Raw genomic sequence first — 26889 nt, forward strand, 5'->3', positions numbered from 1 at the left:
AATCAATCAGATTCAAACAAAATAACAATAATAATAATTGTATTATATCTCTCTCTACATCAATTCAATAAATCCAGGAGGTAGATTTTTTTGTAATTTTATTGAAATTAAAGGCAACATACATCCACTACCACAATGCAAACAATTCCTGGTGCAAACATTTTTGCACCATTTCATATTTAAAGCCACTTTGTGTAGAATTTGAAGATTTGGTCATAAGATACTTCAAGGGATACTTTGTTTTTGTTTCGTTTTTTAATCAAGTTTGTATGAAGTACTACATAGTCAGTGTGTTACATACAGTAGATGACGGTTGGAATTCTCTAAGTAGTCTAAGTAGAAGAAAGAAGCTGAGCAAAGAACTGCTTTGGATTAGGGTTAGCAGCAAAAACGCATTTTAGCCACTGTAATGTTCTTCACATGAATACATTAAAAACAAACAACAAACAGCTGTTCACATAGTTTGACTTGCATTCTTTTGAATGCATTATCTTGTTGTGCCGTCTTATTCTACATTGTTTTAACTCTTTAACATCACAAGGGAAGAAAAACTATTACTTACTATATTTACGATTCTCTCAATATTATATTTAACATTATGTGACAGAAACAAGATTTTTTTTTTTTTTACCACATTCCTGAGCTCATTTTCTTGTCTTTTTTGTTTTGTTTTTTACTTTTTTTCCCCCCCACTTATTTTCAGGTAATTTACTTTAACTTTTTACTAATTTCTTGCTAATTTTTGGACCATTTCTTGAGAAGTTGCTCATTGCTTATTCTCACGTTTTTGAAAGAAACTAAGCCTATTTGCTCACCACCAACTGTTCATCTTGATGCACTCAGATCTTAATATTTACTCAAAACTGCAATAATTTGACATTAGCTTGCTTTTTTTTAATTTGGAAAAAAATTGCACTTCATTTGAATGGAAACTTAAAGACTCAATTCATCTCATACAAATACACACATAAGGGCTTTAAATAAAAAAAATAAACACATATTTGGATAAGAGTATGTTGCACACTAACTCATCTTCAGATACACGAGATTTTGTCTTTATAGCAGCCACAGACTACTCTCCACTGTCTTTCGCCTGGTAAATGAGAAAAAAAAGATATTATCAGTAATTATAAGTACAGTATGTTGCCAGAAGCTGACTGACTCACCTTCCCCATGTCACGACTCTTCACTTTCATCTTATTGATCTGGGACTCGGCGATGTCTGCGCGCTCTTCAGCCTCCGCCAGCTCGTGCTGCACCTTCCTCAGCTTTGTCAGATGCACGTTGGCCTGCTCTTCCTGCCAGATACCAAATAACTGATTATTAAAAATCTCCAGATGCAACTTCAAACAATGATTCAACCAGGAAAAAAAAGTCACTCACAGCTTCTTCAGCCTGCCTCTTGTACACTTTGATCTTCAGCTGGAATTTGTCCACCAGCTCCTGAAGTCTCATCATGTTTTTCTTGTCCTCATCAGCCTGATCATGAATATCAAGAGAAACACATTTTATAATTAATTGGTGTCATTTTACATAACTATTACAGTCATTCCTCAAACACTGTGCTTAAGTTAAATATGACAAGTTGATCAAACAATAATCTGGGAAACAAATAACAAATAACCTTGAAAAAGATGTTAGTCTTAAGTAATGTTTACCTTCTATCCAATTGTAAAATTTCTATAAAAATTTAGTTACTTTTATGAGACATTGTTCCAGAATAAAAAATGCCAAGTGACATAAACTTTATTTTTTCTAGGTGTCAGCAATTTAAGTAACCCAAGTTAGTCCAATTTAACATTTTACTCAGAATTTAGGAAACTGATTTTGTTCCATAAATAAGGTAAGCACAACAAAATGATTAGTTCACAGGATCATTTTTTACGTAATGCCATTCTTAGCACCTTAAGACAAGGCAAGTATTCGTAGTTAACACATTTAACTTGGAATCAAAATCAATCAGATACAGATTGATTATATGTAATAGATACTTATATGTAATCAATCTTCAGCCAACTTACAAGCTAAATAAAACATTCCATCAAACTGCATATAAAATGCTATTTAATTTTTAACATAACAATTTGATTTAAAGTAAAGACTAATAGTTACTAACATTTATCAACGTAATCCGTTTCTCAACTTTTTTCTTAACCACGATAAACTTGTCCAATTTTATACTTGACTCAACATTTTATGAAACATTATACTTCTACTTCTACAACTACATTTCAAAGGGAAATGTTGCACTGTTTACTTTTTGTGTGACAGCTTTAGTTACTTTTCATGTAAGACATTTCATTGCTTTCCTGTCAAGTGAAAACCTTGTAACTCCAGATTTGGTGCTTTATTTATTTATTTATTTATTTGAAAACTGAAGGATGAAATGTTCCTTCACAAGCTGAGAAAATTACAAAACTAAACGAAATTAAATATAAAAAAGCCCTCTTATGATCCTATAAAATATGATGCATTGCTGTAGATTAAACCACCCATCAGAATTTGAGGGAGTTAAAATGAGCGCAACCTCTACCATCTACAACAGTAAAATGCATCTGACATTAAAGCAGCAGTAATGTTAATCCCAAAAGTATCAGATAGAATAGTAAATCACTGACAGGGAACATTTTGCTGCACAATGAATACTTTCACTATTCATAGTTTAAGTAGTTTTTCTGATAATACTTGAATTTTGAACACAGGAAATTTACTTGTTGCTGAGTATTTTTACTGCTTTTTAGTGCTTTTAATAGAGTAAAGGATCTGAATACTTCATCTACCACTGTTGATCACTTTTTTAAAAAACAAGTTGTGTTTAGGTAAGTGAGTTTACCTGATAGTTGAGCTCTTTAATCTTCCGCTCCAGTTTGCGAACCCCTTTCACAGAATCTGACCCGTGTCTTTGTTCTGCTTCGAGCTCGTTCTCCAGCTCTCGCACCTGCAGAAAAGCAGTGAAATTCTTTTAATTGATTGTGAACATAAAACAGGCTCTGATTGTCCTCACCTGTGAGATCAGCGGGCCTCATGCAGAAACATCTTTTTACATAATTACATGCTTACAGACACTTATTTTTCTGATTTTAATGGTTGAAATAAGTGGCAGTGTTTTTACAGAATCACAAAGATCTGAATATATTTGTTAATCAAGCAGGATTTATTGGTGACTAAACTACAATGTTACCCTTGCTTCCAGTTTTTGGAGTTGCTTCTTCCCGCCCTTCATGGCCAGACTCTCCGCCTCGTCGAGACGCTGCTGCAGGTCTTTCACCGTCACCTCCAGGTTCTTCTTCATCCTCTCCAGGTGAGCGCTGGTGTCCTGCTCTTTCTTCAGCTCCTCAGCCATCATGGCAGCCTGAAAAAAAGTAAAAGTAGTTAAAATAATGAGTAGTTGTTGACACTTTAGCAAAATCCCGACACTTACATCAGTGATGGCCTTCTTAGCCTTCTCCTCAGCGTTCCTGGATGCTTGAACACTGTCGTCCATCTCACCCTGAATGTGAGAAAGATCAGCCTCCAGTTTTTTCCGACTGTTGAGCAGGCTGGTGTTCTGTAAGAAATGTGACCACATCATTTTGAAATACTACTTCCACTTAAAACAAATGTTTTATGTTGAAGCATTATGTCAGTGCCAAATAATATTGAAATACTTTAGTAGAATAAGTTTAAAAAAAGGTCATCAATTTGTTTGAGTGGTTCTTCTATTCACTCAGTGAGTGAATGCATCACCAGCAGGTCTATGACTAAATATTTTGTAATATATCTGCCAAAATCTGTTTCTGATCGAGATGGGGCCAGTTTCATTATTATCTAACAGGTGCAAATAGGTTTGTAACGAGGGCGCCATGTTGGAAGCAGTTGAGCAAAAACTAAGCGTCACCCATTGAACAGACCAACTTTCTCATTTTACAGCTAAACAGTACACTAATATATGTTTCTGAGAACATTTGACATGAGAAATACGCAATGCAGTAACAGCATGTTGACTCATATTTGATCAGCGCTGACTAGTTTGACCTTGTGGCTGTAGTTTATGACCTTCTTTGACTTGATTTACAGCTGTGTATGGGGCCTATTTTACACTGCCTGATCAAGGCAGCAATATCGCGCTATTATGCTGCCTTGCTGTTCTGTATTACGTTTTTAATTGTGGAATGGGGGGACGGAGTTGCTTTAAGCTGACAAGAGTTGGTAGTAACAGCACAAAACCGAGTGGGGCATGTGTGCTGCTTTGACGATGTGTTTGTGTGTGACTATCCACGAGAGATTTACAAAGCAGCTAGCAGCAGTTAGTAGCAGCAGAAATAAGCTGTAAACACTGTCATATTATCACCAGTATTGTTAACTGGTGCCTGTTTACAAATCCAGCATCGGAAGTTGTGTCTCTCTCTCCGCCTGAATGATATGAGGTCAATATTCACTCTCTTTTTAGCTCTGTTTTTGGTCTCCACCATCTGGCTCTTTGGCTGCTAAATGCTTCACTATGTTCACTAGCTGGTCTCTAACTGTGTCTGTGTGCAGCTTTGCTGCTGAATAGGTAGTGTTCATTGGGTTGTTCGAACGAAGAAGTATATGAGGCTAAAACTGCTGGAAAAACAAATGTAGTTTCAAACCTGGGAGTGCAGCAGCTGCACCCGCTCGCTGGCGTCCAGCAGCTCCTGCTCCACCAGCTTGCGGCTCCTCTCGGTTTGCTCCAGAGCCGATCTGACCTCCTCCATCTCAGCCTGCATGAGGTTACTCCTGCGCTCAGACATGGCCACCTGTTCCTTCATGTCCTCGTTGTTTCTCAGAGCATCATCCAGGTGAATCTGAACTTCCTGTATGGTGGAATAATAACAGTTTCTTTCTGCTGAATGTGCAAACGAAGTAAACTCAGCTCCATCTTTACGTGACTCTCACCTTTAGCTGGACCTGTATGTTTCTCAGTTGTTTCTGGGACTCGGCTGCCTGCCTGTTGGAGTGACTCAGTTGGATCTCCATCTCGTTCAGGTCCCCCTCCATCTTCTTCTTCACTCTCAGAGCTTCGTTCCTGCTCCGGATTTCAGCGTCAAAATTACTCTGCATGGTGTCGATGACTCGTTGGCTGTTTCTCTTCAGCTGTTCAATCTCTTCGTCCTTTTCCGCTATCTTCTTGTCCACTTCCGACTTCACCTGGTTCAGCTCCAGCTGGACGCGCAGGATTTTGGAGTCGTTGTGCTCCAGGGAGGCCTGAGTCCAGATATGACATGCAGTCATTTTGATGGAGTGTGTTTCAACATATATGATTTAGATTTTTTACTTACCTCCGCCTCCTCCGAGGCAGCCTGAGCCTCCAGCTTCTCCTGTTCAGCCTGTTTTTTTGATTTCTCCAGCTCGTGGATGGTTTTACCCGTCTCTCCCAGCTGCTCTGTCAGATCCATTATTTCCTCTGAAAAAAGAGACAGAAAAGTTTCTCTCATATCTCTGCATTAAAAACATCAGCTATCCACAGCATTAGGATGGTGCTGACGTACGTTGTAGATTTTTATTTTCCCGTTTGAGGGTCTCCAGTTGTTCCAGGCATTCCTCGAAGGCGTTCTTCATCTTGAAGTTCTCAGTGCCCAAACTACGCGCCTCTTTTATTGCCGACTCCAGCTCTGCCTGACCCTCCTCATGTTTTAGCTTCCACTCAGCAACAACCTACAGGAGGGCAGATTACAATTAAAAATCTAAAAAAATACTACTAATGCTATTTTGTCAATTGAAAGAGATCTTGTTAAACATGTAGTTTAAATTAATGTTCCTCTTTTGATTTGAAGCTTTTGGGCAGATTTGGACAGAAATGGAAACTTCAATATAAGACAATAAGGCATTTTTTTCACTTTGCATCAGTGATTGTTCACTGAATTGACATATCGATCTTGATCAGTGTGTCATTACATCCATAAAAGTTATTACTATTTTATTTTGGAAAAAAATGTAGTCATGCTCTATGATGCCTGCAGCTACTAGACCAAACCTTTCACTAAAAATAGTCATTTCCAATATCTTACACAACATGGTGCTTGCTGTGCAGTTTCATTGTACCATAATGTAATATGACAAATGAGCATCTCAGTTAGCCATCAGTACATTTACATCACATTTTCGGAGGTCTGAAGATCAAAACCTTATCAAAATTTCTCTGCTTCTTGTCCAGGGCAGCAGCGGCAGCATTCGACCTCTCAACATCCATCATTAAGTCCTCCACCTCTCCTTGCAGCCGCTGCTTGGTCTTCTCCAGAGAGGAACACTTGGCGTTTACAGCTTCCACGGCTTCCTCTGCCTCCTGCAGACGCAGCGCTAGCTTCTTCCTGCAAGAGAACATACATCATAAGTTCTTGTGAGATATTTAGATATAAATATCTCACGATAAGAAATTTTAGAACCGTGTTGAGATTCTTCCTACTTTGCCTCCTCGAGCTCTTCAGTTCGTTGGATGGCGTCCGTCTCATATTTGGTTCTCCACTGAGCCACCTCGCTGTTGGCTTTGGACAGGCAGCGGTGCAGCTCAGCTTTGGCCTCCTGTTCCTCCTCATACTGCTCTCTCAGCAGCTCACAGTCGTGTCGAGATGACTGCAGCCCGTGAGCCAGGGCATTTTTGGCCTTTAAACAAACAAATATTAACATACTGCACATCTTCAGACTTTTGATAATTTCACCGTACTGGTCTCTTACCTTCACCTCCTCCTCATGGAGTCTTTTCAGCTCCTCAGTCTGCTGAATAAAAGCCTGCTTTCCCCGAGTTAGCTGTGACATTAAGGATTCTTTTTCTTCAAGCTGGCGAGACATTTCAGCTGGATGATAAGTGCAAAAACCGTTAGCACTGCCTCGTCTGGGAGTGTTTGTGACTACTACTCAGATGCGATAAGAAATTTCTCACCGTTTTCTGTCTGCAGCCGAGCTTTCTGAGTCGACAGGTCATTTATTAGCCTCAGATGCTCCTCCTCTTTGGTTTTGACCTCATTCAGTTGATCTTCAAATGAACGACACATTTTTTCTAAGTTGATCTAGAAATTTGATTAAAAAAAATGCACTTGCTGAGTTTTTACATGGAACCGAGTGTAAAAACCATCAGTTTGTCTGCCAGCTTTAGTAACTCCAGATTACAGTTTTTTAATTTCCTTTCCTGTCTATTTTGAATGTTTGTGATCAACTGAAGGATGAAGTGGTTTTTTATATGTTGAGAAAATTCTCCTACTTTCATGATCAACTCTCTAAAAATGCTCTTGGATGAGATGGAATTCATGAAGACTTTGAAAACCAACCTTTGCCTTGGCCATAGTTTCCATATTGCTCGCTAAGTCGTCCACCTCCAGCCTTAGCTCGCTCTTCTCCTTCTCCAGTTTCTGCCGGACCCTCTGGATGTTGTCCAGCTGTTCCCCAAGTTCAGCCACGCTGTCTGCATGTTTCTTGCGCAGAGCTGCAGATGTGGCGTCGTGCTGCAGCGAACACTCCTCCAGGTCTCGGCGCAGTTTGAGGAACTCTGCCTCACGTTTCTTGTTCAGCTCAGCCTGAGCGGCAGTGGCTCCTCCGGCCTCCTCCAGCCGCTCGCTGATCTCCTCCAGCTCTCTGGACAGATCACACCTCTGCTTCTCCACTTTGGCTCGAGCTGAGCGCTCACACTCAATTTCCTCCTCCAGCTCCTCAATTCGAGCCTGCAGAAGAAAAATACACTTGCTGTATAAACTGAGCTTTGTGATATAACCTTAGCCCAAAGCCAGTGACTGAATTCTTCACCTGGAGCTCTTTTATTTTCTTCTGCAGCTGAGCACCCAGAGCTTGTTCATCCTCTATCTTTGTCTGCAGCTGAGACAACTCAAAGTCTTTCCTGCAAAGTAAAGCTCACTGATTATTTAAGGCCAACAAAATGTTTAGAAAATGCATCATCTAGCAAAGTGTGAGGCAGTACTGATGGACTAATGTTAAATTTTATTGGCATCAGAAACATGACAGGTGTGGTCAACTAATATAGAAACCACAGTACCTATGCCACTACAGACTACCATTCAGGATAGTAACTTTATTCATTAAAACATAACAAACTCACTTTTTCAGCTTTTCATCCAGCTGCTGCTTGTCATTCTCCAGATCCATGATGGACTCATGAGCCAGTTTCAGATCCCCCTCCAGCTTCCTCTTAGCTCTCTCCAGATCCATACGCACCTTCTTCTCTTGTTCCAGTGAACCCTCCAGCTGAAATCACACACTGTTATTTCGGGCCCGTGTTTCATTGTATACCCTATCAGCTGTGTAGTTTGTCTATGTACTCAACTGTCTGGTTTATGGAAATATTAATATTTTTTTCAGTCAGTCGCTGACTCAACTGGTGCAGGTGATTTTGATGGTTATATGGTTGAGGTCAAATGATGATCCCTCATATTGTCTAAACTGATGAAGGTCTTTATATTGAAACATTGTTATTAAAGTTATCTCTTGATCGCAAGTGAGTCAACAGTTTGCACAAGTTTTTGTTCTGCTTTCAGCGGCCCTTGGTCTTCTCCTACACACCTGTCAACCTACAGGTGTGCAAAAGTATTCATACTGTAACTTGTACTTCTCTACAATGCAGAGGGATTTTTTTTAATGAGTTGCGCATCTTGTGTGCTTTGAACTCTTGGATTGCATAAAGCAAAATTCAAATGCATGCCCTTGCCCGAATCTGCAACTCGTCTTTATGTGAGACTGCTTAAGTGTTATAAATAACAAGGTTTGAGCTGCTGGTTGTGAGACAGTTTGTAAATGGATTATTTCATATAGTTTCGGCATTGTTAAACTCCAGTTCCTTTTACTTAAATTAATTAAGAATTTTCTTTGTTTTTGGATTCTATGTTAACTGGAGGCATGTGGGGAAAAAAAAACATTTTCTTCACTGATTCAACAAAACATGGGCTGAGTAATTGATATACTCATGATCATATTGTGGGTAAAATATTCCTTTAAGCACATTTTCCTTATTACAGTTACATACTTCGTAAGAAAAACTGTCAATGCAGGACTTTTACTTGTATCAGAGTATTTTTCATTGTGGTATTGGTATTGCTTTTGCTTCAGTGAAGGATCTGAATACTTCCTCCACACTGATGTGCGGTACCTCACCTCATCCACCTGCTGCTCTAGTTTAGTTTTGGCTTTGGTCAGAGCGTTGACTTTGTCCTCCTCTGACTGCAGGTCGTCCAACATCTGCTGATGAGCGTCCTGCAGCTCTTTCTTCTCTTTCGACAGTTTGGAGATGTTTTCATCTTGACTCATGATTTCTTCTGTCAGGTTTTTCACCTAAAGACATCATTAAACATGAATGTTACATTTCGTCTTTGAACATGATGATACACTGTACACAGAGCAGCGTGTACATGACGCTACCTTGTTTTCTACAGCATGTTTCTCTTTCTCCACTTTGGCTAAAGTGAGCTCTAAGTCGTCGATGTCCCTCTTCAGTTCAGAGCACTCGTCCTCCAGCTTTCTCTTTTTGGCTGTGAGCTCAGCGTTCACCTCCTCCTCATCCTCCAGTCTCTCCGATACCTCCTTCAGCTTGGCCTCCAGCTGAATTTTGCTTTTGATGAGTCCTTCACACCTCTCCTCTGCATCCAGGAGGTTGTCTGCCTCCTGATATCAAGTTTGTGCACCAATATTAGAGCTAAATACTCCAAATAATAATATAATGCTGATATGTGAGCTCCTACAACGTTCTGTCTGTGGTGGAACTTACTGACTGGACTTGTAGGAGGAGGTCGTTCTTCTCTTGTACAACGGAGACCATTTTCTCTTCGAGTTCCCTCCTCCGGTGTTCAGATTTGGCCAAATCTTCTTTTAGCTTTGTAAAATCCACCTTCATCTGGGCCATTTCTTTCTCAGCTTCAGCGCTTTTCAGGAGAGGTTTGAGTTTGAAATACAGCTTCATCCACGGCCAATGTTTCACATTCATGAAGGAACGGAAGTTATACTGGATAGTGTAGATTGCCTCCCTGTGATAGTTCAAGGATGGATCAGTTTATTCTGCAACCTTCAGCAGTTATGGTACTTTTTTTACACAACACACCCATCATGTCATTTTCAAACACAAATTTAAGGGGTGCATCCCCAGTCCTCCTGACTGAAATTATTGCCCCTTGTCACTCAGATTAGAGTCTGGTGTTTTATTTGTTTGTACGGCTACAGGAACAAAATTAATCTGCCTGTTGGAGTCCATTTTAAGAGATTTTACATATTTGAGATCAGTGCAAGACATTTTCCAAGACACAACGCAGAGTTTCATATTTCTAAAGTCCATCACAGTATGCTATCATGTCTTTGTTTCATCAAAATCACATTATTGTTGTGATGCACACAGAACTCCATCAGGGCCATAGCTACTATTGTTGACACCAAAGCATTGGTAAAAGAAGTACCGAGATCTTTTACTTAAGCAAAAGAAGCAGTGTTACGGTTTTTACAGTGCCATGCCATTGTTCCGACAGCCCATTATTCTGAAGCAACATTCTGAGAAATGTCCCATTTGTCTGACAGCCCATCATCCCAAAAACCCACGACCACTGCTCTGAGGGCCCACTGCTCCCAAAATACACAGTCTGTAGTTAGAAAGATTCAAAGCCTGTAATCAGTCAGTCTCACAGACTGTATATAAATACGGACAATGTGTCCCCACCTACCCCTGCTATGCTTAACCCTTTGAAACCTGGATCGACATCACTTTACTTGTGCTGCTTTCAAACGCCTTTGATTGGTATTTAAATCTTTGAGCTCTGAGCAAACGGGTTTGATTTCTTTCAAAAACATGAGAGAATGAGCAACTTCAGCAAAAATGTCCCACAATTTCAAAGAAAGTTGTAATTTGGAAAGATGTATATTTTTAAAGTTAATGAAAAATCTTAATTTTACATAATTATTATTTTTTAAGCACTTTTTTCAGGTCATTTTTTTGTTTGTTTGTTTGTTTGTTTTCTTGCTTTACGGCTTGTTTTGTTCACATTTTTTGTCGTTGCTTTCAAATCTGCACACTCCTCTGATTTGACTGATTCGTTTGGCACCAATCAATCCAGTGAGTGTCATATGCGTATAATTACCCAGTCAGTGCTACGGATGGGACTAACGCCATTGTCAGGCTGTTTTCAAGCATTCTTCTCAATATCACCCAACATCGTTTTTGGCTCTCATTTCACTATGTTCCACTTTTCAAATCCAGGCGAAACAGGTTTGTTGGCATGGCTATGAATAAGTCTTATATTAAAATAAATTTAGATTGAGGCGGATACGTTGGTCTCCAGAGATTATAACAAGCGTAACAAGTTGACAATTCTGTCTAATATCATGCAAAGCAGAAATATTTCTTACTTTCTGGCCATCATCTTCTGGTACTCCAATCGAACGATGTACCCACGACATAGAGCCTGAGTGGAGGTCACCACCTGAGCCAAACGCTCATCTCTCATTTCCTCCAAAGCGCCCAGCAGACCAGCTTTAAAAAACACCTGAAATCAAAAGATAATTATATATTTGTTCAGCTTATTTACAATCTTTAATATCTCCACTATTTCAACAGTAACATATGAAAACCTTTGTGTGTCCAAACTTGTACTGTGTGTGATCCACGTCGATAGAGCCCAATAGTTTCTCTGCAGCTTTTTTGTTATCCATAAACTGCCCCTCTGGAACAGCGCTGGCATTAAGGATCCTGTATCTGTATGAGGAATAATAAGTTTGAGTATGGGACCCAATATTATGAAATATTAAAAAGTAAAGCTTTATTTACCTCTGCTTAAAGTCCCCGTAGAGAATTCTGCTTGGAAATCCCTTCCTGCAGATCCGGATGCCCTCCAGCACGCCGTTGCAGCGTAGTTGATGGATAACTAACTGGTTTTCCATAGCACCTATAATGAGGACCATAATTTGTTTTAAATAATGGCATCTTACAGCATATATACAGCATGCCATACTTAGATAATTATCTAAACTACCTGGTGTTTTGGTCTCATTTGGTATCAAGCAGCGCACAAAGTGAGGATGAGTGCTTCTCAGATTAGTCATGAGCTTTCCAAGATTCTCCTGTAAGAAAGTGCAAATGTGAATTTGTAGGGTTTGTGGTCATTTTTACACTCAGATTTGTTTTGTTTTATTCAGCATTTTGACAGAAAAGCAACAAACCTTTCTCCGTTATGTCGGAACAAGTGTTTAATTTTTGATTTTTAATGTTTTTACCAAATTAAATTCCGTTTCAAAGAGTGATGTTATGATTTTAGTTTAGTTTTTAGGTTGATGTTTTTTAGTTATCCTATAATGTTGTATGGATTTCCATAAAATTTTGCACAGGCAGTCACAGTGCCCAGATGATAAATTTGACTGACTCTAGTGAACGTCTGACTTTTTCAGTATCCTGGAGATTTGAGGTGGGATTGGTGGGGACTTCATTCCCCTTTTAAGCAATATGGCCAAAATTTGTTCCCTCTTGTTAATCTGCCATCACTCTCCATGTCCCCTTATTGAGAATTATTCCAGTTTTAATGGAGCATTTTAAGTGGTGCAGCATTTGTAGCCTTTACTTCACTGATTGAACAAGCTGGAAACTCACAGACCAATTACAAGTGTTGTTAATGATCTCACGTGATGTTACTCACCCAATCAAGTCTGTGTATTAGGATACGTATCGTTATTTGAGTCGGTGATTAATCAAGAATGGACAGACTCATGTTCATTCTTCCCAGAGGCAGTAAAAAAAACAGCATGTCTCATAAACTAGATGATTTGCATAAACATTAATAGTTTGTCTAATGCGTATAGTGCCACCATGAGGTTGACATTTGAGGCTTTCAGTGAAATATTTCAACAGAAGCATCACCAAGCTGCAAGCATGGCTGCAGACATTTGGTATTATTGTAATGGAAATATAAAGTGTTTTAAATGTTGAAAGATTTCAGAGACATTATGTCTTCTATGTAAGGTATATTCTCAAAAATGGCTATAAGCCTCTTACCCTGAACAGCGCTGACACAGTTTGGAAAGATGCTCCCTTCTTCTTGGATCCTTTTTTGGTTCCTGACGCAGCAGCGGCCTCTGCATTAATTATAACACATAATAACCAACAGTACTATCTCACTTTGATAAATAATTCTCACTTTGCAAGTTCATTATTTCTCCATATGCATCATCTTCTTGCTATCCTTCTGCAAAACAGCTCTGTCAGTATATTTCCTTTATGTTTCTGCATTTCCACACTTATGCAGAACAAATTATAGGAAAGCTGAATCATAATATGGTGATTACCACAGTGCATATACCTGTGGGGAAAAAAATGAGGATGGCTCTTCTAGAACTCAGGGAGGGCGATATGAAATATTATTAGGGTTTATCACTTCTCTGAGGTAGCTTACTTTATACATATCAAAAATATGATGTTTTGCTATAAATTAAACTTATCAACAATTTAGTGCAGCTGAGACAATGGTCAATCAGTCGCTTGAGAGAACATTAATTGCCAACAATTTTGATGGTTGAAGTTATTTTTTCTTTAACAAAAAATCATGGTTCCATCTTCTCAAATGGTAAGATATTTAATTTCTTCCTTTTGCTATTTAAAATAATTTAAGTACATTTTGCTGCTGACTTGAGGACTTTTTTAGTGTAGGACTTTTACTTGTAGTAGAATATCTTCACAATGTGGTAATAGAATTTTTACTTAAGTATCCTCTTCCTTTATCAATGTAAATATTCAGGAAAAACTGAAACACCTGAACTCACCCTCTGATCCAGAGAAGCTTGCATACAACATGGCCAGTATTTTGACCGAAGACTTCTGGTAAAGCTGCACAACAGACTCGCTCAGAGGGTCTTTGTTCTTCTCCAGCCAGCCAGTGACGTTGTAGTCCACGTTGCCGGCATAGTGCACCAGCGTGAAGTGAGCCTCAGGCTTGCCTTTGACTGTTTTGGGCTTCAAGAAGCAGTTGTTCTTCCCAAGATGTTGGTCATAGAGTTTGTTCTTGAAAGAGGTGTCTGTTGATTTGGGGAACATGCATTCTTCTTCAAGGATGGAGAAGATCCCCAGTGGCTAGGAAGCAAACCATACATTTACTACTTGCGTACAATTCGAGTTACTTGTATTTAACATAAACACTTAATTTTATATAGGATGATATTTTAAATTAAACAGTATACGGTACCTTTTCAATGAGCTCAATGCAGGCAGCCAAGTCCATACCAAAGTCAATGAACTCCCACACAATCCCTTCTTTCTTGTACTCCTCTTGTTCCAACACAAACATGTGGTGGTTGAAAAACTGTTGCAGCTTCTCATTGGTGAAGTTAATGCAGAGTTGCTCCATGCTGTTGTACTAAACACAAATTGTGAGAAGATTTAAATACATTATTCAGTGAAAATATGGAGAAAATTATTCAGACTTTAAATGCTGACATCAAAGATTTCAAATCCAGCGATATCCAGAACGCCGATGAAATGTTGCCGGGGTTGTTTGGTGTCCAGCTGCTGGTTGATTCGTATCACCATCCACAGAAACATCTTCTCGTACACGGATTTGGCGAGGGCACCGATAGAGTTGTATACCTGGAAAGACAGAACTGCTTCTTCACCAATACACAACCACACTGAAGAAAGTGGCTGAACAGTGTTTGCTAGATCTGCACTACAGCACACACATTTGCATCAGATGAATGTAGTAGGAATTATAACACTTTTTATTGATAATAACCCAATTATAGGCGACACAACACATCAGGTCTTCCTTATTTCAGATCTTTTTTGCCTTCAGTGTGGTTTCAAGCAGTGAAACATGGTGATTGAGTAGGATAGGAAGTTCTGATCTCAATGATTTTTCATTATGTTTTTATCAAATTTCCTCCTTTCTCTCCTTTTACAATATTTTTGATGACATCTTGACTTTGGGCATGTGCATATGATGAATTGGTCCAATTAAATGAGATTTTGGGTGACTCCCTAGCCCATTATCATCAAACTGCACTTGACTGTTAACTGGTGTGTTGCAGCAAAGTGATAGCATGGGTATACAGTCAACAGTTCGACAACAAACCTGTTTTAATGTTTTTGCATCTCCACATGTTAGGTGAATCATTGTTCTTCAAATAGGTTCTTTTTTATTTTTTTTTCTTAAAAAGACAAATTTACAGCTTTAATTTGAAGAGGTGCATTGATTGTCAGGAACTAAACATTTACAGGGAACAAGCCTACTCGGGTTAGGGGAGACAAGTCTATACTCTTAGAATCAATTTTCATTCAGATTCCTTGAGGCGAGAGTTCAAGGGACCTCTTTGAAAATGGTTATGGCAGTTGTGCCCTCGCCAAAAATTTGGAGCATTACTTAGCTGCCTTCCTAATGAGTTATGCTGTCGTGGTTGGTACCAATAGATGACTTACATTGTCTAGTTTCACACCACCTTATGCTCAGCCGCAAATTATATCAGCCTCCAGTTATTTTTGCAGTGGGGCCATGGCCCCCCGGGGCCCTGTTTTGGGGGCACCACTGGTTCAGAAGTGTGCATTTGACTGCAAAAACCTGTGCAAAGAATGTAGTTTAGGTCTATAAAATTCATTTGTGTCTTATCCTCCTTGTCCTCCTGATCAAACAACACTGGTGAGAGGTGTGGATGGAGACCAACTGTCCTATAGTTCCTTATCTCTCTCATTTTAATCCATATAGTAACAAAAAATGTTACTATAAAATAACTGTTACTATAAAAATCAGTGAAAAAAACAACACTGTCCAATTACTTTTGCTACAGTGTATATAATTACATCATGATTCTGACTGGATGGAGGAAATTTATTATTTTATTATTTTTAGATAATTTCACAACAAAATAGCACTGTTAAAGAGGACAGCTTATATGAATTAGTCATTTTTATTTTGTCTATCAAGTATTCATGAAATAATCTCATACCTTGTGATAGTATTTACATAGTATTTACATTTTCTGCAACATTCTACTTTTTACTTGACAACATTTATTTTGAAGATTACTAATTTCTTAGTTTATTTATATTTTGTATCAATGATCTAAAATTGCAAACAGGTTAAAATGCATCCTTATAGGATAACCCACCCACTAGTATAGCCATTCTACATAATGGGCACTTTTAGTTTTGATACTTAACGTATATTTTGATGCTACTACTTTTATACTTTTACTTTAGTATGATTTTGAATGCAGAACTTTTACTTATAACAGTACTTTTAAACTGTAGTATCACTACTTTTACTCAAGTAAAAGATCTGAATACTTCTTCCACCACTGAAGATATCTCATTGTGGATGATCTTTTGCAGTGAATTACTATAAAAAATGAAATTATTCATATCTGTGGTCTTACCTGCTGCACATTCTGTCCTTTGGTGACATACTCATTTCCAACCTTCACTCTGGGGTAACAGAGACCTTTCAGCAGATCAGCAGAGTTCAGGCCCATCAGATACGCTGCTTTATCAGCTTCTGCACATAACAAAAACAGCTTATCTTTTGGATTTTTCTGCTCCTTTTATTTGTGTGACAGGCTTAATTTAGATAGATGATTCTCACCCTCGGTGCCATCTGGCTCCGCCTGCTCCTCCCGCTGCTTCTGCTTGAACTTCATGTTCCCATAATGCATTACAGCTCCAGTCAGCTTGTAGATGGACATTTTCTCCTCAGTGGTGAAACCCAGAATATCAAAGGCCTCCTGCGGCGTAAAATGTGCAAAGTAAGATTGTAAAATGAATGAAAAGACAGGAGAAGCTTTGTGCTCTTTAATGGAGTCGACTCACATCTGTAGCCATTAACTCCTCAGCGTCATTGATGCTTTTGACACTGATTTCGCCCTGACTGACGAAGGCATAGTCGTAGGGGTTGGTGGTGATGAGAAGTAGATCTTAAGGGAAAGAAATCAAGCCAAAATCTTTTTTGTATGAATGAGTAAACAAGGAAAAGTAATAGGATGAATCAGATTACCAATCAGTTCAGGTTTCCTGTTGCATGTAAGCTGATAAAAAATATGATAACTCCTCTCAGCCGACAGCTGAAACGTCACTCTTGATTTCTCCAGCAAGTCTTCAGGGAAGAAAACAGAAAATTAACATTGTTTTGTGGTGCAGAATTTGTTAATAATGTGTACAAAATGTTTTCAAACTTACACGTTTCAATATCTGCAGATGCCAGTTTACCACTTGTTCCAAAGTGGATTCGAATAAATTTACCCTGATCAAAAAAAGGCAATTTCTTACTCTCTGGGTTGGGTAAATTCTTTGTAAATCAAATCAAGTCCCTCAGCTCCGACTCACGAAACGAGATGAGTTGTCGTTCCTCATTGTCTTGGCGTTCCCAAAAGCTTCCAGCAGAGGGTTTGCCTGGATGATCTGATCCTCCAGAGTCCCCTGTCCAAAAGCAATCTTTTAAATCAGACATCGACTCCTATCTATACAACAATAACCAACTCTACTTGCTGCACAGCCTTTAACAGGTCGTCCTGAGCTCACCTTTATTTTACTGCTTGTGTCCTTTTTCTTGTCAGTGGACACTGCGATTGTTGCAAAATACTGAATGACACGTTTGGTGTTGACTGTCTTGCCTGCGCCGGATTCGCCACTAAATGAAACCCCATATTTAAATCATGTTTTCAACTGTTTTAATATATCAACATAAACCAAAATCTCAGTAAACTTACGTGATTAGTATTGATTGATTTTCACGATCTGAGGACATAAAAGCAGAAACATCATAAGAAACTGACATCATTATTCTGTTGCATTGTTCTGGGGCTGCTAACATACCAGTGAGCATGAACTGGTAGGCGTTATCGGACAGGGCGAAGATGTGAGGGGGAACCTCCATCCTCTTTTTCCCTCTGTAGGCCCGCACCACCTCCGGGTTGTAGACTGGCAGCCACTTGTAGGGATTCACAGTCACACAGAAGAGCCCAGAGTAGGTCTGCATGGAAAAGAAAAGTTAAGGCACATGGAGGCACAACATGATGGACTCTGAGGACGAGGACCTGCTCCTGATGTAGATTTATACAGTTCAATCTAAGGTAATGAAAACACCACAATTCTCATTTTCAGGTGATTATACACCAAGGAAGGCATACTCCCCCTAAATCCTACACACTGGACCTTTAAACCCCCCCCCCCTTTTGAATCTAGCCTGATTAGCATTTTATTTGCCAGAGGACTCACATAAATCATCCACGCTGCGTATCTCTCCTTCAGGTTGAACAACACTGCAGGCTCATGGAGGTGCGTCATCATCACCATGTCCTCAATCTTATCAAACTTGGGGGGGTTCATGGGGAACACTTGGTCCTCCCTGACGGTTAAAGTCTGGAAAACATAAATGTCAGTCACTTAACAGTTAAACAGAATATGAAGTTTGGAGTTTACTGTCAGAAATGAGACAAATGTGGACACCACACACTTGATATTCATGAACTCTAAAAGCATAATGTGAGCTTTTAATTTCTTAAGAAAAATTACTGTTGTACAAAGAGCTTCAGGGGAGACTAAATGTCTCAGTTGGAAGCCAGACTAATCAAATTCTGCAGATTTTTTTATTGCAGTTTTTACAGATCCCTGAAGCTACATTAAATCCCTCCACATCACAATAGGATAAAGTCCTGCATGGTCAGACATCCCATAAAAAATATATTGACTGTCTGCACTCAGAGTCTAATGGAAGGTCAATTTAACAGCACAACCCTTCAGTCCACCCACTCTGTCATCCATTGTCTTGACAGTGACTTTGCCGTCCTCCTTGTCCTGGATCTCAGCCTTCACATACAGCTCTTTCTCATCACAGACAAAGCACGCCGTCTTGCCGTCAAACGGACGAGACTGAGCCTCCGTCCTCTCCCTCTCAGACTTGCGGAGGAACTGGGCAGCCAGCCCGAAGATTGACATTTCCCCATCTGTGCTCATTTTCTCCTCCTGAATCAAAAGACAAAAAAACCCTAAACCCATCAGTCAGCATCTCTTAAGTTATTTTAAACATTGGATAAAGCTTGAAATGTACTCACCCACTTACTGGACTGATACAGAATCAGCAAGACTGAATATTGGACTCTAATATCAGAACAAATAAACACATTAAGTCTTAGCTTTTCCCAAAATACAACAATCCCAACAGGCGGATACACACCAAAGGGTAGTGGACTCACCTTGTTGATTATGCTGCGATAACGAACATAACCAGTTGCTCTGTCCCTTTATATATCTCACCATTGTGTCCTTGGTGTTAAAGCCCCCTCCTTTACATGGGCATGCGGTGGTAGAGTTACACAAACCTGTTGCTGGTTGTGCATAAGGAAGGATCAGATTAAGCACAAAATACAGCACAGTTATATATAGAGTACAATGACACCACAGAATGTCACATTTAAGGAACTGAATGAATGATGACAGTTTTTAAATTGATTTACTAATTTGTCAAAGAGAGACAATTATGAGAGGAAACTGGAAAACAGCAAAAACAACAATAACTCATGCAATTTAAAAGTATGAAATAAAATAGGAGAGAGAAATAAGCTAACATGGACTAAAACAGCAGCGACAGTAAGTAGTGACAGCAATACCAAAATTGATTAAGATTACCAGATAAGAAGCTTACAATAAAAGCACATTTACAGAAGCAATTAAGGTAGAAAAAGTGAATATGTGGCTGTTTAAAACATATTAAGTTAAAGGTCCAGTGTGTAGGATTTAGGGCATTTATTGGCAGAAATGGAAAATTGTATTGATCTGTAGTGTCCTTGAAAATAAGTATTGTCATGTTGCACTGTCATGTTTCTATGCCAGAATTGACAAACCAAATACGGGCTCTAGATAGGGCCAATCACGTTTTCATGTGTTCGCGTTGGCCACTGTAGTGAGGAGACCAACTGCAACAAGCAGCATCAGAAAAATAGATTCATTTTATTTTATTTTATTTTTTCTACGTGAAACTTATCCAGATCACAGTAAAAACCTTGCAATCTGCAGTCCTTACCGCTTGATGCCACTAAATCCAATTAATCTACCACTGTCTCTTTACTTGCAAAAAAAAAAGTAATCTTAACAAGTAATTCGGTTTAGTAATAAGCCCTAAAAACTTTAAAAGCAAAAAACGGGGCAATATGACCCAGATTGTTCTCTGAAATTTCTGTTCTGGATTTCAAATTGATAAATGTCAACAAGAGAAACAGTAAGACCAATTTCTGCACAGACATTAAAAAACTGACATTTTTGACTTTTGAATATCTCATGTTTTAAGAAGATGTGTTTTAAGGCAACACCATTAACTATGACATGTTTTGTACATTTTTGCAAAAACACTTTCCATGTTTTTTTTATATTAATAGAAATCACATCATACTATAACCATGCTGAAAAGTAAATTGCTTTGTTCATGTTTTTTCTATTTACAAATCCCCCAAATAAAAAAGCTCAGCCTGCCTATTAACAGAGTTGACATGAGGTTAAACAGGTTTTTTAAACTATCTGTAAGATCTCATTGATATACATGCAGACGTAAGCTGAAAACTCCCTTTGATTCCCCAACATGTTTTGAGGGTCTTATGCCGGCTATTTTGGTGGATAATGCAGACTGAGTTGATTAGGCGCCCGGACACCGACGGGCAGACAACCTTTAAAAGTGGATTTGAAGAGGATTGATTATATTCCTTTTAGAGGATCATTGCAGGCAGCTGGTGCGGAAGTAAAGGCTGTGAAAGCCTGAGTGGGATACAGTTGTTTTAACAATGAGACTGTGCCGGCGCTCCAAACAAAACAGAAGTGCAGAAGTTATTCATGTGTGAGGACGCTTCATGATCTTCAGCGTAAACCACTCACACATACTCCTGTCAGGTGTTTGTGGCTAACATTTCAAGTGAAGCTTGTGTTGGAGGTTATCAAGTCATGGAGCCGTAATGTCACAGCAAGGTGAGCAAAGGGACCGGATTCCAACGAAGCGTCTGAGTGGCTTTGCCAGCAGGCTTTAGGTTTCACTTTGATTGCACATTTGATATCAGCAAGCATTTCTTCTATTAGAGTGTCTCTCTGAACTCGTATCACCTCGTTTTTTACTTCCCAAAATGCCTATAAAAGTCATGAAACACCAAGGAACACATTAACGTTTTAGGTCACATAAAACTTGATCATGTGTGAAAGCAACAACAAGAATTTTTATTCAGAGAAAACTTTAAGGTTACAGAAAGGGGGGAGAGGAAGGTTAGAAAGTCCTTTGAGGGTAAATAAAAAAGAAGATAAAGTACATTATTGACCCCTCATGTGGTAATTCAGTTTTTCAATCTAAAATAGTTAAGACCTCAAAATTTGTGATTATCATGAGGAAAACCCTCATTTAACACAAGAATTAACCAGAGGGCCCTATTTCAACAATTTATAGTGCATGGCATAAGTGCATTTAGGGAGATTCCAACCCCTGGATTTCTTTCAAAAACATGGGAGGAAGGCAATGAGCAACTTATCAAGAAATGGCCCAAAAAAGCAAGAAATTATTTAAAAAGTTACAAGAAAATTACCTTAAAATATGAAGGAAAAGGGGGAATATATATATATATATATATATATATATATATATTTTAAAAACAGAAAAAAATGACCTTGAGAAAATGATTTTTTTTCTATAACATAATTTTAAATATATAATTATATGAATTATTGTTTTCTGGACATTTCCACCAGTTTTTTTTTCAATATCTAATAATCTAGATATATTTAGATATATAAGATATTTGGTCATAGACCAAACTGTTTTATGACAAACAATGACAATGAATGTTAGTACAAAATTTCATGGGCGTCCATCCAATAGTTGTTGAGACATTTCAGTCTGGACTTAGAGCCATGAAGCTGAAAAAGTGAAAAGACAAGAAAATGAATGCTTTTAAAACTGAATGTAAAGTACAGTTAAACTATTGATTATTGATCAATGGTATAGGGAATAAACTGCAACACAAAGATCCAAACACTCCAAATTGTTCTATGCTGCTTTTTCTGCATCCGCCTGTATTGTGTTGTCCTGATACACCAGGGATGAGTGACCTCTGACCCTCATCAGTCACCATAAATGCTGAATGCTCTATATTCTCCTATTGACAATGCATAGAAAGCATAATAAGGTGCTGGAGGCAGGTAATGTATTACCAATTACCATACGATACTGTTGTTTTTTGACACCTTCAGGGGGCTTCAGTAGGAAAATAGAGCAGGTAGAATTGAATCCTGTAAAGTAAACATCCAAATCACGATGAAGTGGTGTCAAAAAAAATTGTTTTCCGTCTAAGAAAAGAGAGATCACTCTCAGATGTTAATTTTTTCAGAACAAGATAAACTAGAGCTTGTATGATGTTGTTTCCCTCGTCTCCTTTTAGCCTTTTGAAGACGTAAGTCATTAATTTTATATCTCGTCTTGGATTTTTTTGTGTTCCAGTGAGACATCCAACCGCTTTTGATCCAAAATTTAATGATAAAAAAATAAAAATAAAAATGGACAATTTGACAAAAATAACCTATTTTTTAATTTATTTATTTTTCTGCTCTTTTATGTAGAACAAAGCTGCTTTGTGCAGCGGTGACAGAATGAGGAGGAGGAAATATTAGAGAAACATGCAGATGATGTTTTGATTAATTTATTAAACCCAGTTCTGCGTGGAAAAAAATGTGACAACCAAGATTTAAAAGGTAAGGGATAAACTGTGTAATGAAACAACTCTTCACAAATATAACCTCCACTTTCTGTTTCTGTTGTTCTCTTGTGCCTCACATGTAAGATCCTGTAGGAACTAATAACTTAATTATTTTTGTTGTTGATCTGTGACCTTTGTATGGTTCCACAGTCCCATAAAACAATCATAGATAATAAAAATACAATAATAAGATAAATAGTAGTTTTGTCATAATTAAATTGATTTTAAATTTGTAGATGTTTGATATTGTTTTGGATTATTATTTATTTTATTATTATTTATAGGAAATTTATACTATATTTTGTCCATAACAAAGTTGGAGTTTATGACAAATAGTATAAATTTTTAGATTTGCCAACAAAAATGGGGTTTAATTGCAGTATAATAAACACAACAAATACATTTGATGACTGCTTTAACAAAAATTGGAACTTGCAGATGTAATAGCCAGTTTTTGAATTAAGTAAGTATGTTTGAAATGATATAGCCCATAAAATTTTGAAATTTAGGGATTTAATAAAACAATATTTGGCATGCAGGCATCCCAGTGTTTGGGTCCAGCAGATGATAACAAATTTAGGAATAATAACAAATAACTGACACTATGCTAAAATATCGCAAAGGCTGGCAACATCCTATGCGCAGGGTTTGGTAAAACAACAATGCACATGCTGAAAACCCAGTTTGCTGCAATCTGATTGGTTGTTTGCGACATAGTTATCAGCCATAAACCCTGCCTTCATGTGGTTTGGGAATAATTGGAAAAATACATTCCTGATAGGAAAATTCATGTGACCAGCCCTTCAAATCGTAAAAAAACAACTGCTTAAGTAAAAAATATTTTTTTGTCAACAAGATGCTAATTTTATGCCATATATACAGAAATGTAGCCATAAAAGTAAATGTTCAGTTGATGGTTATAACTTGTTATTCACATGTTGCATCATATCATTTTTTCATCACATATGATTGATTGTACTAAGTTGTAACAGTTAGTTAATATCCACATAGATTAGTTAGAAAAGATATTTATGAGCTTTAGTCATGTGAAGCATTATTTTAGTCATTTTCAGGGATGTAGGCCTACTAGTGCAGCATCTAGTAACTTTGTAATATAAATATCGTCACGACACACCGCGATTTAAAACTCCTGAGCACATAAAAATCAGAGGGATGTCTCTCAACACTGAAAATGAGAATATCCGAGGAGCACCTAAACGCAGCATAAATACTTACTTCAAAGAAAAAAATGACTGCGGTCACCACGAAGGATGCGGATTATTTTCAACACCACACTCGTGTTTCTTTAAAAAAAAACAAAAAAAAACTTTAAAGTATTAACAGTTTGGTGCCCACCAGCCCTGGGATAATGTTAAAAACCAAACTTCTGGTTCAATGACCACATTGCACGCGGAGTAGTTCTCGCGCACCAAAATGGCTAACTGCTAGCTCGTCAGAGAAGACGCGTTTTTCGCTTCGGGTTAAATAATATCCGGAGGGATTGTAACCTGCTCTAGAACAGACTTCCTAAAAGGACTACCGAGCAAATATGGAGGCAGAGCAACTACACGGATAAAACTGGACAAACGGTCTCTCAAACCGAGAGTGTGTAAAGAGAACAGGTGCGTACACAGTCGGATTTTTACCTGTGTTAAACTGTTTTGGAAATGTGAAATAGCCCACAAAGTTTTGTAACATGGTAAAATTGTGTGATTTTCTGGCTTTGCATCAGTCCAAAGTAAAGTAGTTGTCGCCCCACCATCCTTATTCACCAAAAAAACACCACTGGCTCCTGTAAAACATCTAAACAAAACGCGTGTTTGTTTGTTCGCTTGCTCCTTTGATTATGTACAGTGCCTCATCAGACTGATACTTTCGGGGGGCAGCATGGTTGTCACTGGACTGACAGTTGAGTAAAATTTAGATCTTGTCTTTCTTTTTGTTTTTGAACAATTTGAAAATTTAAAAAAAATCTAAAATTTTACAACAAATTTTGGAGTTACATTTAATACATTTTGAGATACTATACCAATATTTTCAATTCGTTATTCCTAACAGATTTTTTTACAGAAAATGTATTTATCTGTTTATAGTAAGTACATGTTCAGATAATTCTAAACATATTTGAGGTGCTTTACAAAATTTGACAAAATTTGGACACCTGTGACTCTTGTAACAAAGGTTTTAGGGATTTTAAAACTTAATTGGTGGCACAAAATGTGGAAACTTGTGAACAAGTAGCCTAAATATTGAGATCATTATACCAAACTGGGAGCGCAGTAACAATATTAGGGAGAGTATCTGGATTGAAGCTTTACTAACAGATGTTTGTTTTTCTTCCCTTATTTTTTTAGCTCTTAATTTCACTGTGACTGACTTAAAATTGCTATAAATTGCAGCTAACTGATGTAATGCACATCTTCACATTGGAAAGTAACCTGTAACTCTCTGTAATCTCTCTTTAAGTCCCATAATGCCACACAGTGTAATCATAAGTGGCTTCATTCTCCTTAGAGAGACAGACCTCATCTGTTTAAACTGAATATAACCAGACTGTCACTCACTTAACACAGAGTCAATTTGATTTAACAAAAGAGGACATGCAGTGAAGACAGAAAAGTCCTTGTTATGTCCCAGTGCATCACAGCTCCGTCTGACAGTGTCCGCTTTTGTGTCTTTGACACAGAGTGAGAAGTGCTGGACATTTCTGCTTAACAAAGACTCATAGAAAACGTCTTGATCAAAACCAAAGCATGTCTCTCTGCCAGGCCTTTTTATTTTTGAGTAAGTGGAAAAAGAGCCGCGTAGCTTGAAAGACATTCAGTGTGTCTCCATTCCCTGTGAGCTGCGACCCTGCAGGCTTTGAATCATTTTGGACAGTAATGACATCCAGTAATCCCTTCTGTCTTTTCAACCATATTTCCAGTGGCGGGTTGACTGATTCAATTCTGCAGCACAGCAGTGTAGCAGCATGGTAAGAACTGATTTTAATGATCTCATGTGCTTTTTAAAGAAGTATTTATATATCACTTAGCGCACTTATAGTCAATACTCCAACAGACTTTGAAGTATAAGATAAAATGCATACAGAAGACACAAGGTTCTCTCTTAAAGTCCGTTTTCTGGTGCAGAATTATTAAATAGTGATCAAATTTTAGATAGTGAAATGTGTATCCCAAATGCATCCTTTCATCATATTGGAGGATATTTTAAGATGTGAGGGAGTAAAGAAACAATCAAATCAATCAAATATGCATGTTTTTGGATTAATATTACTGCTGCATCAATGTGCATGTTGCATTTTACTGCTGTAGATGTTTAAGATTGTGGTCATTTTTAACTCATTTTTACACACTGTTGGGTAGTTTAATCTTCAACAATGCATCATATTCTATAAGATCATCATATGTTTGTATGTCCCGTGAGAACCACAGATCTTTAGAAATGTAACTTTTCATGGTGTCAGGAAAACAGCTCAGACTTTCAGCTCAACTTGATGTTCATCTCAACAGCAATGTCTTTCCCAGAAATTATGACTCTGTTGATTGAGATAATCCATATGCCTTATTGTGACCAAACTGTACCGTACAGAAGAAAGCGTGCATCTACTCATGGAAGAGAGGCTCATTCTCATGACCGCACGCAAACATTATTGGCGTCCTCCTCGGCTAAGCTGTATAGCTCAGTGGTGCTTGGTGAGCGAACAGTAGATGCTTCCTGCTGCACATACAGTTGCTGATACAGTTCGCAGATGGTGTTTGGTTGAGGAAAAATAGTTCCTGCTCAAAACAAGGTCTGTGGATTATCTTTTGTAACAGAGTCATGATCTTGGAAAGAGACATTGCTGTTGAGTTTTTCAAATCTTTTGCCGCTTTGAGCACCACGAGCCGAGTGCCATCCAGTTTCAGATGTGTCTGTCTAGGTTGGACATCTCTATGGCCAATATCTCCAACACTCGGCAATTCACACCAAAACAATCTAGAATGATAAATATCAAAAAGTGTAGATTTGATTTTTGGGGTGAACTGTCCCTTTAAGTTTCCATCAGATTTCTTTCTTCTTTTTTTTTTTTTTTACTAAGATATAGCATCTTCTTTGTCACATACTGCAGCTGTCAAAGTATTTCAAACACTTAGCTTTGAGATGTCAAATGCTTGTAAGGCTCGGTACAGTCTCTTTTCATTTACATCCTCAGCAGAGCTCCACGTCCCTCTGAGGAAATAA

General features: G+C 38.1%; 2 protein-coding genes across 2 annotated transcripts in view; one reads left to right on the plus strand and one right to left on the minus strand.

Moving 5' to 3' along the window:
- Window positions 1–8: 8 nt before the first annotated feature.
- Window positions 9–18898, minus strand: LOC121956678 (myosin-4-like). The gene is made up of 39 exons (XM_042505032.2): window positions 18695–18898; window positions 18161–18304; window positions 17759–17915; window positions 17653–17680; window positions 17465–17573; window positions 17270–17362; window positions 17123–17186; window positions 16941–17039; window positions 16757–16860; window positions 16533–16671; window positions 16327–16445; window positions 14396–14545; window positions 14145–14315; window positions 13726–14032; window positions 12962–13041; window positions 11949–12036; window positions 11744–11861; window positions 11548–11671; window positions 11326–11462; window positions 9704–9959; window positions 9358–9600; window positions 9094–9270; window positions 8045–8190; window positions 7735–7825; window positions 7263–7652; window positions 6878–7004; window positions 6673–6791; window positions 6404–6600; window positions 6125–6308; window positions 5490–5655; window positions 5280–5404; window positions 4897–5205; window positions 4611–4814; window positions 3422–3547; window positions 3182–3352; window positions 2834–2938; window positions 1384–1479; window positions 1167–1298; window positions 9–1093 (listed from the first exon to the last, which is right to left on the minus strand). Exons 1-39 carry the CDS (start codon window positions 18896–18898, stop codon window positions 1073–1075), a joined length of 5820 nt encoding a protein of 1939 aa, XP_042360966.2. The 3' UTR covers window positions 9–1072.
- Window positions 18899–23929: 5031 nt separating this feature from the next.
- The window catches only part of LOC121957196 (growth arrest-specific protein 7), a 46070-nt gene continuing 43110 nt past the window's right edge, over window positions 23930–26889 (plus strand). The window contains exons 1-2 of the mRNA XM_042505724.2: window positions 23930–24287; window positions 25592–25639. Of these exons, the coding sequence (XP_042361658.1) occupies window positions 25637–25639 (3 nt within the window). The 5' untranslated portion in view covers window positions 23930–24287; window positions 25592–25636. The remainder of the gene's footprint in view (window positions 24288–25591; window positions 25640–26889) is intronic.

This window comes from Plectropomus leopardus, chromosome 18, assembly GCF_026936395.1.
Source record: "Plectropomus leopardus strain MGB_pleo_1.0 chromosome 18, ASM2693639v1, whole genome shotgun sequence".
Classification (NCBI taxonomy): Eukaryota; Metazoa; Chordata; class Actinopteri; order Perciformes; family Serranidae; genus Plectropomus; species Plectropomus leopardus.